The sequence below is a fragment of the Protomyctophum bolini genome, assembly GCF_963924005.1.
Source record: "Protomyctophum bolini genome assembly, chromosome: 15".
Classification (NCBI taxonomy): Eukaryota; Metazoa; Chordata; class Actinopteri; order Myctophiformes; family Myctophidae; genus Protomyctophum; species Protomyctophum bolini.
In genome coordinates, this window is record NC_137876.1 from 29810383 (window position 1) to 29830413 (window position 20031).

General features: G+C 43.7%; 1 protein-coding gene across 3 annotated transcripts in view; it reads left to right on the forward strand.

Annotated features, from left to right (window-relative positions):
• The window catches only part of numb (NUMB endocytic adaptor protein), a 65234-nt gene extending 45203 nt beyond the window's left edge, over positions 1-20031 (forward strand). The window contains exons 4-11 of one of the 3 annotated variants that reach the window (XM_080784425.1): positions 7891-7923; positions 8734-8808; positions 10303-10443; positions 10743-10947; positions 11967-12278; positions 13703-13846; positions 14223-14369; positions 17957-20031. In XM_080784425.1, the coding sequence (XP_080640551.1) occupies positions 7891-7923; positions 8734-8808; positions 10303-10443; positions 10743-10947; positions 11967-12278; positions 13703-13846; positions 14223-14369; positions 17957-18723 (1824 nt within the window). In that variant the 3' untranslated portion in view covers positions 18724-20031. The remainder of the gene's footprint in view (positions 1-7890; positions 7924-8733; positions 8809-10302; positions 10444-10742; positions 10948-11966; positions 12279-13702; positions 13847-14222; positions 14370-17956) is intronic. The other 2 variants (XM_080784427.1, XM_080784426.1) reach the window with 2 other exon arrangements.

A 20031-nucleotide genomic window follows, 5' to 3' on the forward strand; every position in this document is an offset into this window, starting at 1 on the left:
TGGAGGATGACTCGTGTCAGGTCAGTCTGTTCCTTAACCGTCCTTAAGAACAAAAGGTTTTCTATCCATTGTTCACAGCAGGACATAGTGCTGTTGATGTGGGGTTTAATCCAAAGAGCCCTTGAAGAGCACTTCATATATTTTTAGTTTGGGTGGCGCCCGCAGGATGTGAAGCCCTAGGTGTACTTGTATGGATTGCATGTACTGCCCCATTGAGTTTATGAAGGGCCACTATGAAGGCCCATGAAATGTATTTAATTAATGTTTTTCTGTCTTATGAGCATAAGCTAATGTTTCCCCTTTAATCATTTGTCTTCTGCTCTTCAAAACAGCTCAAACAAAGTGCTCAACAAGACAAAAATAAATAGATGGCAAGCCATTGAAGATATGTTACACATTTTAACAGACAGTAAAATACACATGAATGGAGGAAAGGAAAGAAACAATAGTTTGATCTTTTAATGTACTTAGGTTGTGGCTAGACGCAACAGAGCTATTTGCTTCTGTTAAGTGGCTCTGCTGCTTAAGCCTGCCTACTTGATAGCTTTGTACTCCCTGTGTGTTAATTTTCTTAAGATGACTTAAGCTTGTAGCATGCTTCAAAAGAAGTCAACCTTTTTTTTCTGAAACCAAACAAGTTCCCTGCAGACTAAATTGTTTTTTACGAATACTGGAGAACTCACCCCGGTGCTTGCCCCGTTTTTCCTCCCGGAATTTCCCCCAGTGAGGGGGATAACTTCTAATATGCTATTGGCTGTTTGTATTCTGATTCTGGAAAAATATAAAAATATACTCTTATGGAAAGGCTATATAATTTTACCTATATTGACCCTATAAACAATTTAGTATAATTTAGTATATGTGAGGTTTTGCACACTCAAATGGTACCTGGTCAGAGTATCCCCACATAGCCTACAACAACTTCTATAAACCAACTTCACCGTAGTAGCCTTTTCATAAATTATATTTGTGCTTCTAAAGGCTGTCTGTCTGCTGTCGTGAAAGTTTATAGTTAGAGAAATTCAAAGTCCAGCTGTCTGACGTCCAGCCTCTCCCACCCCTCACTGGGGAAAATTCCGGGAGGAAAACGGAAAAGGGGTGAGTTGTCCTGTTACCGTTTTATACTCAGTTCTGAACATTAGATCCTGGCCACTTTATACAGTGCTGGAATAGTGATTTTTCCACCTGGATCTGAATGCAGAAATTCAACAAAATAAGTCATTGGCAACTTGAATTACTGACCAATCACACACACAGTTCCCATTAGTGTCTTCTGTAGTGATGTTCGGCTAGTTCGAAAATATTGAGCTGTAAAAACTGCCGAGAACAACTTTGACCAGTCAAGAAGTATGCTATGCTGCAGTATTTATACCTGGGTTCTAGCCTTGGAACAGTTTTAGCTATTTGGCAGAGGAACAGGATGCACTGTCAAAATGTTAATTTAACTCATGAGTATAAAAATGCTTCATGCGGGACCACTGAGGTCCATTTTTACAATCTGAGTTACGTCAACACTGAGGAATTTATTGCCTTGGTTGTACCTGTTGGCCTAGAGAGATTGACACAGACCTTATTTGATCTTAATCCGGTGCTGGGCTGGCTGAGACCTCACCATGATATGGTTTGACAGACATCCAGTTACTGGAATGCACCATGTGTCACACTCATACACTGGCTGCCTGCATATGTGGTCTTTGTATCCCACAAGTTCAAAGTCAGATGTAAAAAAAACACACACACGTAGGCTTCAAGAACAACAAACTATACCGTACACATACTGTGTAATAGGTGTCGACACATGTGCACACTATGCAGAGGTGGATGCATACCCACAAACCACAGGGTCAAGGCAAAACTCACGACAGCGCAGCACACTGACTCGGTTCACATCATGAACACAGTGCCGGAGGCCCTGATACATTATTGAGTTACTCTCCCTGTAACACAGAGCACGAGACGGAGCACCCAGCAGCTCCCCGTCTCTTCTCCTCCTGCCAGACAGCGACTCCCTGACCCCTACCACTCCTAATGACATTTCCTCCTCCGGAACCTTCCTTTTACCACAGTCCTTCTCCTCCTCCTCCTCCTCCTCCCCATCCCTGCCCACAAGCTCATCTGTATGGCAGCATTGGCGTAACTTCACGAAACCGTGATTATACGGTTCAGAAAAACATCTGCCACAAGCTACATGGTGGTAAATTAATTATGCATTTTTCATCCATCACTTTATTCAAAGTAGGTGTGCCGTGGTTTTGTTATTGTTTTTATTATCACTTACCATCAATTAAATGCTGGTATATCTTCATGGGTCTGATGAGCTTGTCATTTTGGCACTTTATCAGCATTGTTTAGAGGTCTTTATCAGCATTGTTTGGAGGTCTTTATCAGCATTGTTTGGAGGTCTTTATCAGCATTGTTTGGAGGTCTTTATCAGCATTGTTTGGAAAATAGTCATCCAGTTAATTTTTGGGATGTACAACTAGCCACCATGACGGGGCATAAAACAATTGCCCTCTTCATGTCATCCTATTACTCTGTTATGGCCAAAGTCAACATGCTGTCTTGGAACATGTCCTCCTGTCACTGGAGGTGGAACATGTTACCATGCTGAACCCTGTCACTGGAGGTGGAACATGTTACCATGCTGAACCCTGTCACTGGAGGTGGAACATGTTACCATGCTGAACCCTGTCACTGGAGGTGGAACATGTTACCATGCTGAACCCTGTCACTGGAGGTGGAACATGTTACCATGCTGAACCCTGTCACTGGAGGTGGAACATGTTACCATGCTGAACCCTGTCACTGGAGGTGGCAGTTTTACCTGCAGGCTCACCTGACCAGGAAACTCTTTAAATCCTCATTGGTGCTGAGTGTAGAACTGCCCCCTGGTGGCAAGTGTCTTTTCTGCCACAAATATTTCGGTTCCAGGAATGACTGACCAAATCACCCAGGATTAAAAACGAAGAATAAAGGCCCCTACATTGTCACATGCCGAGTAACTGTTGTAAGCCGGTGAAAGGGAGGCAGTTCGTCATCGAGGCCCTGAGGCATCAGCTGCTGTTATTGGGCACTAGAGTAAAATGTGATTACTGTTGGAGGGAGATTTGGAGAAAATGGCAAAGGGGACATGGATGAGTGTGAATTGGTTAATGAGGGAGATGAGGAGTGAGCAGGAAGTGAGGTGGGGTAGGGGGATCGAGGTGCATAGAAAAGGTGGGGAGGGAGATGGTGTGAGCAAAGGAGTTGTATTGTGTATTTGGGAGTATTGTTCTTCTGTTGCTCTCTGTCTAACACGTTCAATAGTGCTGCCGCTGAAAGACTGGAGGGTGGGCCGCCCCATGTCGAAGAGAAGTCATCGCAGCCAAATTAATTTAATTTGTATTGGTAACTGTGCACAAAACAGACTTTGGCATTGGCAAACAGCACAAACACAACCTTGCCGTCTCACAGCATCAGGTTGATGCTACACAAGGCTGGGAGAAGTGATTGAGCCCCCTCTCTAGCGCCCTGCTGCAATGTGCAGGCAGAAAGAAACAATCGCTCGTGTCGCACGTGTTCAACTTTTCTTGCGTGTGCAGGAGGCTACATGTAGGTGGTCTCGCTGTCGGCCCCAGACGTTTATATGCTGCATGTGAGACGCTGATGGCAGAGTTCAGTGCTCTGTTTAGCCGTTTCCACTCTCCTCCTGGCAGCCTCAGGACTGTAATGAGGGCTTTCTCACAGCTCTATGACCCGTGACTCACAGGGGAGGTGCTGGAAGAGATGGAAGCTGCACTGCGGCACCACCAGCCTCCAGGCTGCACTCTTTTATTTTATTTATTTATTATTGCTGTCATCAACACGATGTCACTTCCTGTTGCCACTGGCCCTGGGCCCAGTGTTGGAGGTGTACTCTTATGTTCTGTTGAGTGTATTGTTCTCAGAGTCGTTTCAATATCATACCAGTTTTGGAAATGCCTCCGAAGTCCACAAGTCTAAGCACTGATCAGATACCATATACTTTGTCACGTGAGGATAGCTCATTTACGCTACACAGGCAAACATGTGCAGTGTAAAGGTAGTCAGCGCTCTGTATGTATTTATCCTTGATTTATAAAGGGTATAAACCTGAGCCAGACCAATTTATGTGTGTGTGCACTGTGCGTGAGCGCGTTACCTTTGCGCTACCTGTGCGCACATATCAGGTTGCTACTTAGTATTGACAAATGAGGCACTAAGTATCGGTGTCTGTTTCAGAAAGATCAGAACAATAACAATTGTAGTTCTTCTGTTGTTTCCAGTGGATAACTGCAGAGCAGTGTAGTTCATCCTGAAAGTCTGGGTGGGCCTCTCTCCCTACATGAGATGCCATCATCAAACCCAATGGTATTTACTTTGTATTGGTAACAGGCAGGAAGCTGTACATCCATCGCCCACAGAGACTGGTGGAAGCCAAAATTCCTGAGGCACTTTTACTATTTTCCCAGACATATTGGCATTAGGTGTTGATCACCTGCCAAAGTGGCTGGTCCAGTATACAAGCTGTCTAAATGTACAGTGGTTTCTTTGCGTTCCGGTTTAAATTCTGTCTGAATGGTCAACACACAGATGACTTCACTCATGTGTTTCGCTGGATCTGACTGGTTCTCAGAGAAACATTACAGTAACCCGTATACAATTCATTGTATAAAAACTGTTAAACCAGTTAAACACTGGTAAATTAGTTTGGCTTTTTATTGATGGGTGGCTAACGTCTATTGACAAAGGTTGACATATTATAGTTTATATTTATATGCTTTTATAGACATTGTTTAACAAACTTTTACTGGTTAAATAAAGGTTAAATAAAAAATAGATGACTAACGTCATAGACTGGCTGCATGATGTCAGAGATCCACAATGTTATTAGACCCTGTCTTGTTTCCGACACTGTACACTACAGTATGTGATCTCCCATCGGAAACAATGGTTTCCCTTTAAATGACCACAGGAACAGGATTTCACTTTGTAAGCTCAGAGTATGTATGCTTATTCTGGACGTGTGTGTGTGTGTGTGTGTGTGTGTGTGTGTGTGTGTGTGTGTGTGTGTGTGTGTGTGTGTGTGTGTGTGTGTGTGTGTGTGTGTGTGTGTGTGTGTGTGTGTGTGTGTGTGTGTGTGTGTGTGTGTGTGTGTGTGTGTGTGTGTGTGTGTGTGTGTGTGTGTGTGTGTGTGTGTGTGTGTGTGTGTGTGTGTGTGTGTGTGTGTGTGTGTGTGTGTGTGTGTGTGTGTGTGTGTGTGTGTGTGTGTGTGTGTGTGTGTGTGTGTGTGTGTGTGTGTGTGTGTGTGTGTGTGTGTGTGTGTGTGTGTGTGTGTGTGTGTGTGTGTGTGTGTGTGTGTGTGTGTGTGTGTGTGTGTGTGTGTGTGTGTGTGTGTGTGTGTGTGTGTGTGTGTGTGTGTGTGTGTGTGTGTGTGTGCGTGCGCAAAGCTCCTCCCACAACTGTTCCTTCAGGCTGGTTTTAGGATTCTCAGACAACCTGTCGGGTAAAATCAAGTCCCTGCACCCAACTATGATGACTAAGCTTAAAAGTAGATGGTTTGGGTTTTCTTATTTTGATTGGCACAAGCTCTGTCAGATGTTGCCCAAGAAGACATCCTCTGTAATGGATGTTGCACAAGGCATGAGGGCTGTCACCGGTATGCATTCTACGGATGTGTAGGGCGTTGAAACTGACACCAGCGATTTGCCAAATGCTGGTAAAGTTTTGTCTGGCTGACTGTAGGTGTGGGTTGGGGGAATGACAGAACAGGCAGGTGAATTTTGTGATTCCTTGTACAAGTTACTACACTAATACTGGTGCTGTTTATATACAATTGAGTTATACCCTTGGTATAAGGCGCCTTACTTGAACGTTGAAGGCGAACAGGGCAGGTTAGCTAGCTTCTTGTTTAATATTTACTTTACCTTTTACTCTTCATCCCTGATCTTCACCCAGAACCTGTCCTTTCTCCATCCAACTATCCTCTATTATCTTTGTATAGAATTTCTAAATATCCTTTATTTTTATATATATATATATATATATATATATATATATATATATATATATATATATATATATATATATATATATATATATAGTAGTGGTTGAATACTCTAATGTTGCATTGTCATTGCATCTTCTTTTTGGCTTAATTTCTTGTCATTGTTTGTTTTTGTTTTTACTTTTGTTTTGTCTTTTGAGCAGGTTTATGTTATTGTGAGGATCCTGTGAAACACCTGAATGTCCCTCCTTGTTCCCACACTTCCCTCCCATTCTGGTTGTCTTAACACATTAGAGCAATAGGCTCAACCTTAACTTAGTCTGACTAACTGACTGTACCTAAGTGAGCTCTGCATGACTGGTTCACATACACACTAACACTACTTACACATTGGTGTGAATTGCTGGGAACATGTTAAATCATGAATTAACAGGCTATACTGACTACCATCTCCTCCGCCCTGACCCAGTAACAGGAGCTAAGTGGCACACATTTTTATCTCTGCTAGCAGCAGGGCTCTAACAAAGGCAATGTCAGCCTTACTTGAATGTTTTCCCGTCCATTTGGCCAACACTTTGATACCAAACTATATTTCGTAAACTACTGGCTTAGTGGCTGGTCCTTAGAGAATGAACCCTGCTTATTTAGTTGACCCTTTGGCCTTTTCTCTAGTGCCACCTGTAGGCCAATATACACTTGCACATGCACAATTACCAACACAGCCTGCTAAAAAGAGGCATAAGAAAATATAAATTCATGTTTGGCCGTACAGCTGGCACTGCAGTGACATAAACTTGACCCCTCACTGTGACTCGTGCCATTCAGCAATGAATGCGAGTCTGGACTGACTCCATAGTCCAACTACTGCAGTCTGTGTTGATGAACATCGGGACTGTCTTAAAGTACAGTGGGCATACATGTATAAAATGTTCATTGTTCATTGTATTCTCAATTGTCAAGAGGATGTGAAATGTAAGCAGTGTACTGCTACACAGTGTTAATTGTGCAGCCTAAGCAGAGAACCAGGCCATGATTATCAGACTCAACTTTATTTAACAATGAATCTGACTCCTCAGCCTCGTTCACTAAGCTAAGCTGATGCATGGGTCAAACTATCTTGGTCTGTATTCTCTGTGGGAAATCCGTTTTCTTTTGACCGAACAATCGGAAAATCATCTTGGTCTCTTGGGCATCTGAGGTGAGGGAAGAAAAAAGGATTTAGGATTATCACTCCCTACTCCCACCTCCATGTCCTCCCAGCCACTCTCACCTGAATCTCAACCTTATCTCTCCTATCCAGAAGGGCTCTGATGACACAGCTGCGGAAATCCTGTAGTCTTGTATCATAGGGTGTCTGATACGCTCCCAGGCGGGGGAGAATGTGTGTTTGTGAGGGGGGCAGCAGCTCTGCAGGGAAAGCAGTGGAAATATCTTGGGGAGTGATGGTGTTGGGGATTGGGCATTGAGGTGTAATGTCTGGTGAACCGCAGTGTGGTAGAACTAACAAGCACCAATCATTGTGATGATGATACTAGCTTTAAGATCACCTATCGCCCTGGCTGTTAATCTGGAAATTGTCTTGATACCCACCATCCCACTTCCCCCATGCCATTCCATTTGATCGCATCCATTACTCACTCACTCACTCTCTCACTCGTCCAACCATTCACTCAATCGCTTACCATCCACTCACACGACCCAGCTTCTCTTCCACCTCGACCCCAATCGAATCCAAACACCCACCGCTTGGGCTCCTCCTCGGTACATTTTGTAAGAACATCATCGGTAACCTCTCCATACCTTGTTCCTTCCCCCAATTCTCCCACCCTGACCCCTGACCCCTTCTCCTCACCCCGCCCCCCCTCCTTATCAATTTCCACTTCCAGGACAGGAAGTTCTTCAAAGGCTTCTTTTCAAAAGTAAGTTCTGTTTTGTGTGCGTCTGAGTGTGTGCTTCTGTTCTTTTCTCTTATTTTATTTTATTTATTTCACTTTTCATGTCTCACATCACCCTTTCGATCATAACCTCTGAAAGCGGGAAGAGAAACACACTCGACATGGGGGTAGGGGTTTGGATTTGTACTGAAACGGAAGCAAACACTGTGTGTGTGTGTGTGTGTGTGTGTGTGTGTGTGTGTGTGTGTGTGACAGGTGGGGTGGGATAATGGTAGGGCACTGTGTGTGTTTGGACGTCTGGGCGCGCCCTTTCTCCCATCAGCTGCTCTTCCACAGAGCTGAAATGGAACAATGAGCAGTTTGTGTTGAATAAGTGTTGTCTGTGTTTGAGCGTGCTGTTGTCATTATCCTCGTTGTTTTAACACACGGGCCACCATTGTCTACTTCCTTTCATCGTGCCTGTGTTCACATCATCATCTTTGATTTCCTTCGTTACATTTTGGGTTCTCTGTCACAACGCACGGCAACACTGGAAACACCTACTCACGACTTTGGTCTTCTTCACTTCTTCCTTTGGAAGCTCTCACACACGGTGCCTTTTCCTCTTGTTTCCAGGTGCCGTGAGAGAGAGAGAGAGAGAGAGAGAGTGTGTGTGTGTGTGTGTGTGTGTGTGTGTGTGTGTGTGTGTGTGTGTGTATTATTATGTTATAGGTATGTAAGAACGTGGGTTAAAGGTCAGTCCCTTTTTTGGGGGTTAGTGGAGAGACTGGTCTTTGATCCATCTCTGTGTTTCTCACTTGTCCATCTCTCTCCTCCCTGTGTGTTTTTCTTCAGGCTGGGAAGAAAGCAGTTCGTGCTGTGTTGTGGGTGTCAGCAGATGGCCTCCGCGTTGTAGACGACAAAACAAAGGTAATGAACGCTGAATGCATGTGCCCCCCACCATTTAGTTTGAAATGTACCCATTCTACACTAAAATGTTCAATCAATCAATCAATCCCCTCCTCCCCACACACAGCAGTCTCAGTATCAATGAGTCAAATAAGCCTGAATATTGTTCATATTTTCTATCTATCTTTATCTTTACTTTTATCTATATTTTTGAGAACTTTGAGTGTAAATATGTTTTGTCCAAACTCAGAAAACGGACAGGAAGTATGTATTTTATTGGTTTTTAATAAAGAGGAAGTGTTTCTTAACTTGGTTGAAGCAGTTTATACAGGAAAGTGAATTGCTGTCATTGTGGTAAAGCTCCCAAGCTTCCTCCTCTGATGAAATCTGGACTCCGCTGCACTTGCAAAAGCACATCATTCTTGATAACAGAAGTATGATTTCAATGTTAGAGTGCCATCTGTTGGAAGTGAGTTGGTACTACATGGTACTTTAGATAAGAGTTTAATGACCAGGTGCCAAAACGGTTCCATTGCAGTCAGAACGGCAGACTTTTCCCCCCAATTTTCTGCCGTATTCTGAAGACTCACCTCTTCAGACGCCACCTCACCCCTTGCCGCCTTCTCTCTCTCTCTCTTGATTGATTGATTTGATTGATTGAATACTCTATAGAGAGTATGCGTGTGACATCATCATCAAACCCGGAAGTTATGCAGGAATGCTTACTGAGTGTCAAAAAACTACTTTCTGGCCTTGACAGCCCATGCATACAAAGAGTTAAGTCTTAAGAAGACAAAAGAGTGGCCGCACACACTGATAGCCAAAGTGCCGATTATTTATTAGGATGCAGAGTAGGAACCAACATTTCGGCAGGTACAACTGCCTTCTTCAGGGTATGCATCCAAACAGAAAAGTCTGATTGCATTAAACAACATTAAACAACGTTAAACTCACTTTGCCTGTTGCTTTTCCACTCGATGTGCCATTCACTTTAAGCATACGCATACCCTCTATACTATGCAAAAAGAGTCAGAGTGGCACAGATTTATACAACAGAATGCTAATGCCAAGGATAACCCAGCTACGCACTCAGAGCTTGTTCCCATTAGGGACCTGTGTATTCAATTCATCAAGACATTTAAAGACTAACAATAATATGCAATACTAAGTAAAAACATAATACGAGTAGTAATAAGATGCTAGCGTCTGACCAAGATATGACTACTATGCATACATATTTGTCTGCATAATCGCTGTCATGACTGTAATTTAGATTATTATATTTAGACAGATGCCAGGTTCATTGTTTACCTGGTATAGTTTCAGTGTGCAGATTGTTATTTAGCATATTGATTAGACATGCTAGGTTCATGGTTTACCTGGAATCCTAGTTTCTTGAGACACTATACTGCTCTCTCTGCATTCTATGTATGTGATTATTTCCATTACCTTGCGTATTGTAAGTAACATTTTAATTGTAATGTTAACAAGAAAACTTTAAATGTACTCCTGCAGGATCTGATCCTTGATCAGACAATAGAGAAGGTGTCATTCTGCGCTCCAGACCGGAACTTTGAGCGGGCGTTCTCCTACATCTGCAGAGATGGAACGACACGACGCTGGATCTGCCACTGTTTCATGGCCATCAAGGACTCGGTGAGAGCCCAACACAAACACACTGCTACTGTGTAGTACTTGGAATAGAAGAGCATATATTTAGAATGGAGTGGAATATGATGCATTGTATCAAAACAAAACAGGATAAGGATAAGGATCTTTGGCCAGACCCAGGACATGCACTGACAGATGTCAGTGCATGTCCATGTGCCATTGTTGTATATTGCCATTGAGAAAATAATCCTCTTTGGATATATTTATAATAAATATTACAAATTGTAATGTTTACGGCATTCAAAGACCTGATGGACGACGTTTGTGTTCATGTGCTTCCTCAGGGTGAGCGTCTGAGCCATGCGGTGGGTTGTGCCTTTGCTGCCTGTCTGGAGCGCAAGCAGAAGCGAGAGAAGGAGTGTGGTGTGACAGCCACCTTCGACGCCAACCGAACAACCTTCACCCGCGAGGGCTCCTTCCGCGTCACCACGGCAACTGAGGCGGCCGAGAGGGAGGAGGTCATGAGGCAGCTACAGGATGCCAAGAAAGGTCTGCATGTTTGTGTGTTTCTACATGTCTTTGTTTTCATGGTACCACTTCCCAGTAGTGCTATATACTACTTACTGAATAATACATACTAGATAGAGATAGATCTTTATTGTCATTGTAACATGTACAACGCAATTAAAAGTGCCAACCAATCAGTGCATCAAATCACTAAAATATCTGAAGACAACGAATACAACAAAAACACACACACTTCCTGCTATTGCACCTTGAAACATGTATTGCAGCTGTTATTGCACAAACTGTCATTGCACGTAACTTAAAACATGCAGTAAAATATGTACTAGCTGAGAAGTATATAGGAGTGTGACTGGGCAGCCTCGGCTAGGGATTAAAACCCACTGGGGCCACCTGTGGTAATGTACGCAGTGTACGCAGTATGCACCACTTTGGATTTATCTGAACTTCATGCTTTGTTGCTGAAATAATACAAGCCAATGCTTCCCTCTCGCCACTAGGCCAGCATTGATTGTATTGATAAGTACCCTTAAAAATTGTCAAAATTATTATAGACATCCAGGTTATATTATAATTAAATTCAAATTATAAATCCAACCATATGATGTTTACATTTACAATTATTTACTGCCTCTTTAGCCATCTTTAGCCATTCCTTAATTTATAGGAAGCGTTTTGAAAACATTTTAAATATTTCGAAACCTTTTGCCTACCTGCCCAAAATAGGTTGAAAGTAGTTGGATCTGTTCCCCAGCATTAGGGACCGACATTATGGTCAATGTAGCATTTTGTTTTATTTGACGTAGCTTCTCCAGAGTGTGTTTATGAGAACATAAACTAAACATTAGCAGTGAGAGGTATGAAACATTAAAACCACTGTAATTGAGACTAAAGGTCAATACATGCTTCCGACGTCTGAAAAAACGTCTGTCCGAGGAATTGATTACCCTCCAATTTGCGATGCTACCTTCTGGATGGAGTTTTGTTGTTTTATGTAGAATCTAGTCTTTTCTAATGTAACTGATCATCCCTTCCTGCAACAGGTGAGACGGACATAAAGGCTGCTGTCCCTGTAAGCTCAGCCTCGAATGCAGCCGCAGCCAACTCATCGAATGCCCCTCAAGGCTCCCCTTCATCCCCGTCCTCGTCCTCTCCACCCCTGTCAGGCGGCATCCTGGGGCCCCAGGTTATCCCCCGTCGGCATGCACCTGCTGAGGCCCTGGCCAGGCAAGGCTCGTTCCGAGGATTTCCAGCCCTCAGCCAGAAGACCTCGCCCTTCAAACGGCAGCTGTCGCTGCGCTGTGAGCTGCCCTCCACCATGCAGCGCAAGACTGACTTCCCCATCAAAAACACAGGTGAGTGTTGTCATAAAACTGTGGTTTTAGTTTGCCTTCTCACAGATGACTTTTCTTTATAGTCAGTAACTTGTTTCCAAAGCAAATGCAACAGTGACTGTAAAAGAGTCTGATGGAGGGGAAAGGAACTGCTCAGAATAACGTGTTCCTATGTGCATAGATAACAAGGACTTTTTTAGATACCTCCAAATACGAGAGTACTTCATGGGGGAGGTGAAAGCATCCGAGCCGGTGGCCTCAAACGATCTCATACAGGTTTTTATTCAGGCATATAAGCATGAGTCCAAAAGAGTAGTGTCCAGTATATATAATGCCCTGGTTTCAGCTAGGTCTAACTCCACAGAGTACATTAAAACTAATTGGGAAAAAGATTTGGAGATTACCATCACATCAGAAGAATGGGCAAACATGTGCAAAACACAAATTACATCCACCAACTCAAGAATGTGGAGAGAATTCAGTTGGAAGAACTTAATGAGATTTTTTATTACTCCCAAAATTAAAGCAAGACAACTGAAAACAGAACAGCCTTGCTGGAGACAATGTGGCCACAAGGAAGCGGGCCACGCTCATATTTTCTGGTCTTGTCCTAAAATTCAGAAATACTGGCAGGATATTCACTCCACTTTGGAGACCATTCTGTGTTTTGAGATACCTCTGTCTGTTTCTTTTCTACTGTTGGGAAATATCCCTGAAGAGTTTCTAACACATGATAAATATTTAATCAAGATCCTCTTAGCATCAAGTAAAAAAGCAATCACACGACGCTGGTACCAACAGGACCCACCAACGAAAGATCAATGGATGGACATTATTGAGGAACTGTATTCTATGGAAAAACTAACATAAAAAATGGGAAAAGTGGAATCTCTTCTCTCAGCCTAGCGATATTGCAATAGAATTTCATTGAATGTTTATTGTAATATGAAAAATGCAGCCTTTTTTCTTTTACTTTTTGTCCTTTTTCTTTTCTTTTTCTTTCCCGTATTGTCTTGTTAGTTGAGTTTTTGTTTGTGTCTGTTATTAAGTGAAAAAAATAAATAAATAACGTGTTCCTTCCACGTGCTACGCCCGGCTGGGGAAACTCCCCCTTGTCGGTGTAAAGAAGCATTTTGGACTCCTCATGCATAGAAGGAAGCGTGAAGTCAGCCCTCTCCAGGTTGGCAGAGGAAGTGTAGCGCCCAGGATTACATTAGATAATTGACACTGGGTGAAAAAATGGGTTGCAAAATCGTGAGATAAAAATTATTTGGTGTGGTTGTCGATCTCTCCCCTTCATATTTTCATCTTTATTTTGGCACATAGTTTCATTAGCTGAGTGAAGAAGGTTTAGGGGAGAAACATCCACAGGTCCTGTGTTACCCTTTATTGGACTGACATACAGTATGCTTCATTAGATCTGTTCTCTGTTGTTCCTTTTGCAGTCCCAGAAGTAGAAGGAGAAGGAGACAGCATCAGCTCGCTGTGCACCCAGATCACCACAGCGTTCAGCGGGCCCCCAGAGGACCCCTTCTCCTCGGCACCAATGCCTAAACCGGCCTCGTCCCCACAGTCTCCTGTCGCCCCAGGTAACCTCCTGACTTTGATTAAAGACTTATCTGTCCCAGGCGGGGAATTTAGTTTGAAGTGTGGCTTTAACACATGTTCACAAAAGACAAATGAGACAAAATTTACAGAAAAATATAAGACATTTCAAATTGGCTTTATTAGACTCATTGAATTAGCTAAAGTGCAGAAAATTACAGAGGGACGTTGAAACATGTAGTGTTTCTGTCTCAAATGTCTAACAATGTGTACAGGTATGTATGTATGTATGTATGATGCATGTAAAAGACTTCTAATTCATTGCATGTGAATGTTACTGCATGTCTAATATTTAGCTTATGCTACGACATCCACATCACAAGCTTGCCCGTTCTAGCATATATCTCTTATTTGCTGTAGTGAACGGCACAGCTCCCGCCTTCCCTGTTGCGACTATTGCTGCTACTGCTACCGCTAACCCCCCAGTTCTGCCCCCTCCACTGCCTGCTCGAGACACTAACCCCTGGGCTAAGAGCCCAGCAACGGCCCCTGCCTCAGCCCAGCCAGGTAAGCAAGAGGGAGAGGAGCGGTTCACATGTGTCTCATCTCATTCACATGTTAATATGCATGTCATGTGATATGCTCTGGAGTATGCTGTTGAAATGAAATCCAAAGTCACATGCATGTTTCCAGTTGGTCTTGCACTAGTGTTTTCTATCACACTATTGCACTGACTTTCTATGAAGTCTGATTGTCCCTGTATTTGGGGCAATTATATACTGTAAAGATTCAATGTTGAAGGTGGTGTAAGTGATATTTGTTTTGTTAAAATAGGTGTCAGGAGAGAGTCTCCTGGAATTGGAAACAAAATAAATAACTAGAAAAAGTGCCCCTAGGCCAGATTAGGTTGTGGCCTCCTGGGGGGCGCTATAATAGGCCGAATAGACCCGAGACCCCGATGACCTTGGGATACATCAGGATACGTCCCAGTTGCATCCATGCGATGTTTTTTCGTTCTGAGGTATTCTATTTATAGTGACTCATAGGACAACCAGGTATAGTCTGGTGACCACCGGAGAGACGGATGACAGCCGGAATGTAGACGGCACCCCGGGAGCAGTATGGGTTAGCGCCCCAGCCTGCATCCTCCGTGAGGAGGAAGCCCAAAAACCTTCGGTGAGGCCTTTAGGAGGGCCATTCGAGCTGCAAGTGGAGCCTGCAGTACTACCGTTGCCCAGCGGTGGAGCCTGCAGAACCACTATGATGTTCGCGAGACCCGAAACCCTGATGACCTTGGGATACATCACTGAGGATACGTCCCAGTTGCATCCATGCGATGTATTTTCGTTCTGAGCCCAAGGTGAAAAGGGTGCCATTTCTTCTGCGTCTTGGATAGCAATTGGATAATTTGAGGCATTTTGTTCCAAAAATGTTGGTGGCGCTATAACAGGCCAATGTGAAAAGGGTGGGATTTCCTCAGCCTAGTAGGAAAGTCTGTGAAAGATTTCACAGAAATTGCATGCAGCTTTTTGTTCCAAACTTTGAAAGCTAATGTTAGCCAATTAGGATGGAATATGAAATATCGGACAGATCCGTCTTGAACACATAAAATAAATAATTTGTAAGGATTCTTTTTAATTAAAATAAATAAATAAGAAGAATTTGTGGCTTTCACCTTTATTTTATATTTTTTATGGAGGGACAGACAGTAGGCTGACAGGAAATGCGGAGAGAGATGGAGGGGTGTCATGCAGTAAAGGCCGTCGGGATCGGGAGTTGAACCCGCGGCACACTGCCAGACTGGATTACCAGCCAAGGTGCCTGGACCACTGAGCCATGGCCCAGGCCATACTGTGTAACGATTTGCAGGTGTTTTGGACAGAATCTGGAGGAGTAATAGCAAAAAATGTGGTTTACAAATGTCTGCCTCATGGTGGCGCTATAACAGGCCGTTCTGGAACATTTGTGGCAGAGGTTCATCGTTGGCATCCAGGGACTGTGTGTGCAATATTTGGCATGGACCAGGGGCCTATTTCACGAATCTTGGATTAACTAATCCAGGATATAGGCCAAAACCAGGCTTTTTAAATCCTGATCTTTACAGCCTGGTTTATTCCGTTCCACTAAAGCCAAGCGACCATGCTTTAGCTATTGAAAAATAGCAGATCTACAAGCTCATATCGCGCCACCGAGTGGCGCGATACGAGCTTGTAGGTCTGCTATTTTTGAAAAATTCGAAGAACGACTGACATTTTTAGAATCTGATCTCAGGTCAGAATGGGTTCATCAGACCAGTGTGTGTCCAGTGGAAACCTCGTACAAATCTGATCTCAGGTCTGAATGGGTTAATAGACAGTCTGGCTTGTTGTCTCTAGACCCCTTCTGTGGATCAAAGATTTACTGATCCTTCTTCTTCATGGGGTATTAAGGCAGTTTGCATCCTTAATAGTTGCATTACAGCCCCCTTCTGTATATCTCATTGTCTTTACTAATCTATTCAAGACCAACTGATACAAGGACTTAAGCTTCTAAAATAAATACTGCTGCTGTAATTAAAGAGAGAACATACTCTCAATAGTGGATAGACTGAATGATTAACTACCCCAAAAATATAGTTTACATTTTACCACTACTATTAACTTAAATCAGAATTCTTAATATTGTAAGCATAATGATATTGTCGCATTGTGATATTTGGCCATAACTCCCTCCTCTGAGGGAGCTACCTTTGGGGAAGGGGGTTGTTTTCCAGACAGGGGCCAGACTGGTGAGGGTCATAGGTTCATGGGTTAGCATGCCAAAGTTTGTGCTATTGCCATTGAGAATGCATTGGGCGTTTAAGTTACATAACTCCGAAACTACAAAACATTTCAAAGTAAAAAGTTCCAGCATGTGTTTCCACAGTAAGCTGAATTTTACAAAGTGTGAATGGAGTTTCTAGGTGAAAGTGATTTTTTGAAGTGCCACTATCTGCCTATAAATGTCTCAAATTTGAAAGCACTATATTTCTAAAACTATGAAACATTTCAAAGATTCCTTTTCAGGCACACATGTCCACCGTAGGATGAACCTAAATAGGTTTGAATGGGGTTTCTAGGTGTAAGTATGTAGGACTAGTAGTGGGTGAAACGTTACAATATGTTGTAAAACAATGAGTAATGGTAATATTTAGTGGTTTTCACTTTTACAAAGAATAATAATATAATATAATAATTATTCTTAACCGTGCACTTGCACGACAGCAAACCTATTCATGGGGATCATTCACCAAAAGCAGCTGATCTACAAGCTCACAAGCTGTCATGATGTTGTGCAGCCTATATATTTTGGTTATTTGATTTTACATAGTGCTTAAATTAGTCCTTTAATGCAGACCGATACAAATAAGGCAACATAAACCCATAATAATTGAATACATCTGGAAAACATCATTGGTTTGTGATCAGTTTGACTGCTTAATGAACAGTAAAGACATCAGGATTAGGTTAAACCTGGCTGTTAGCCTGGTCCGGAGCAGGCTAAGTCCAAAGCATAAGTTCCCATGGTAACTTATGTAGCATCACTTTCATGAAACCGAATCAAGCCTCAACATATCCAGGTTAACTGGTTAAGTTAATCTGGCAAGATCAACCAGCTTTCATGAAACCGGTTAAGCACTGATCCAGGATATATTAAGCCAGGATATGTGTTAAAGCCCGGCTTAATCTCTAATCCAAGTTTCGTGAAATAGGCCCCAGGTTAACGGTGCCGGAGATTTGCTATACAAAGACGGACGGACGGACAGAGTGCAAAACATACTCTCTCCCCATGCCTTCGGCCTGGTGGAGACAATTAACAGACAAAATTGGAACTGGTGATGAATGAGCTTTTTAATCCAATCCAGGAGGTTCTCTCTCGTGATTGGACAAAATGGTTAACCGACCTGAATATGTATTATTTATTAAGAGCTGGAGCGATAGGGAGACTCAACAAAAACAAGGCACAAAATATAGAGCTTTAACTGGGTTTTAGCTTTAATGTTTATTTTAATGTTAAAAAAATAATAATCACTAACCCTCTATAATATTTCTGTGCCAATTTTACCAACACACACTCAGTTGTTTTCTATCATTGATCATTTCATTCACTCACTGTTAACTGCTTTCTGTCAACAGGAAGTGATTGGGCGACCCCTAACCCCGTGATTGTGGTCCCACCCACATCTTCTCCGGTTTTGCCCTCCCACAAACGCACGCCGTCGGAAGCCGACCGGTGGTTGGAAGAAGTGACCAAGTCTGTCCGAGCACCGGCAGTCCCTGCCCAGCATTTTGCCTCCCCTGTGCCTGTGGCCTCCGTAACACCCGTGGCCTTCATGTCCTCGCTACCCACCGCTGCAGTGCCCATTCTGCCCCCTCGCCAGCCAACCTACCACACCCAGGCCCAGGCTCCCTACCCGATGTCCAATGGCCTGCCATTTCCCCAGCCCAATGTGCCCGTGGTTGGCATCACGCCGTCGCAGATGGTGGCTAACGTGTTTGGCTCCGCTGCGCAGCCTCAGCCGCCCTTCTCGGTCCCTGTCCCGCCCATTGCCACCATACCACAGTATGACCCCCATACCGCAGTTCCTATCTGCAACGTCAGTCCATTCAACAAACCCCTGCAGTCGGCTGCGGCCATCCATGTCCCCGTCCCAGCCCCAGCTCCCTTCCAGCCGTCTAACGGCACTGCGGCCTTCAACGGGGCAGATGGCTGGGCCTCTGCCGCCCACGCCTCAATACCGGCTCCGTCCTCCCCGGCCCAACAGCCCCCCTCCCAGCCGCCGGCAGACGCCTTCGAGGCCCAGTGGGCCGCACTGGAGAGCCGATCCCGCCAACGCACTACACCCTCACCCACAAACCCCTTCTCCAGTGAGCTGCACAAGACCTTCGAGATCCAGCTCTGAAGATTCGGGGGAGGAAGTGGGGGTTTAGCGTTTGGGGGGAGCAAAGATAAGGAAAAGGTTGATGATAATACGTTGAGTAGAGAAGGCTGGGAAGAGACTGGAGAGAAGGGCGGAGACTGGACACTGCCCTCTGTCTCTCTGTGTCTCTCTCTCTCTCTCATTGCTTCTGTGGGCAAGCAGAGAGAGGAAAAGAAGCTGGGAGTATAATAAGTGGGGCATTCAGTAAATCATTATGGAAGCAAGAGCTCTGGACAAAAAACAAGTGGCAGTCATTAAGGGGCGCAGCTCACCAGGCATTTCATTAGCATCTGTATTATATTTGTTTTTGTCATTGCTTCGGATTGGCCGTGGTCACCCTGTGGAGAGCGGAGCTGAGCCCCCTCTAACCCCCTCTTCTCAGCCCCTACTATCTCAGGAGGGACACATAACGAGCAACTCGATTCAGGTGTAGTGCCTCCTATCCCCTCCCCTGTTCCCCACCACCTTCACTCTTCCCTAATGCAGCTCCTAACCTCCCCACCTCACCCCCCCCCCCCCTGGTTTGGCAGGAGACAAGACTCTTCCCTCACCTGGCAGATGAACTGCTGTAAGCACTGAGACGAGAGAACTGAGCTTCCAAGACAGACCAGAGGTTCTCATTAAAAAGAAAAGAAGAAAATAGACTTCAAAATCAGAAGAATAAAGAGAGAATGCCAAAATCTTTATTTTTATGCATTAAGTATATTTTAAATAGCTTTGAAAATCTTAACAGAAGAGTTGTAAGTAATCTTGCCAAAGGCAAAGGCTAGCTACAGTGAGACGAGTGGATGTGCGTGTATACAAGAAATGACCATATATATTATACATGAATATATATATATATGTATATCTATAAAGAATCTATCCAGTACACAGGCTCACGACAGTGCTAATTTGCAATGTGATGTAAAGAAAGGTTGTGTGAAGGGACAGCTGCTTTACGTTGATGTTTTTTATTTGGGGGTTTTACCTTATTTTTTTTCAAAGAATTATGTTTATTGACGTTCATTGCATCCTATGATTGGATGTTCAGCATCACACTGTAAATATAGGGTATCATTGCAGAAACAATCAACGCCCAGAAAACGGTGCCGGTGCCAGACTGGTTACCTCTTATACCAGTGGCTCTCTCTTTACTATCTTTTTTATTATTATTATTGTTTTAGTACTCCTCAGTACTTCTTAATTCATCTGTCTTAATTGTCAGTCTTCATTTCATTTGTTGCAATATCCTCATTTTGTATTTTAACACTATGCCCACCCCTGACCCCCCCCCCCCACACACACACA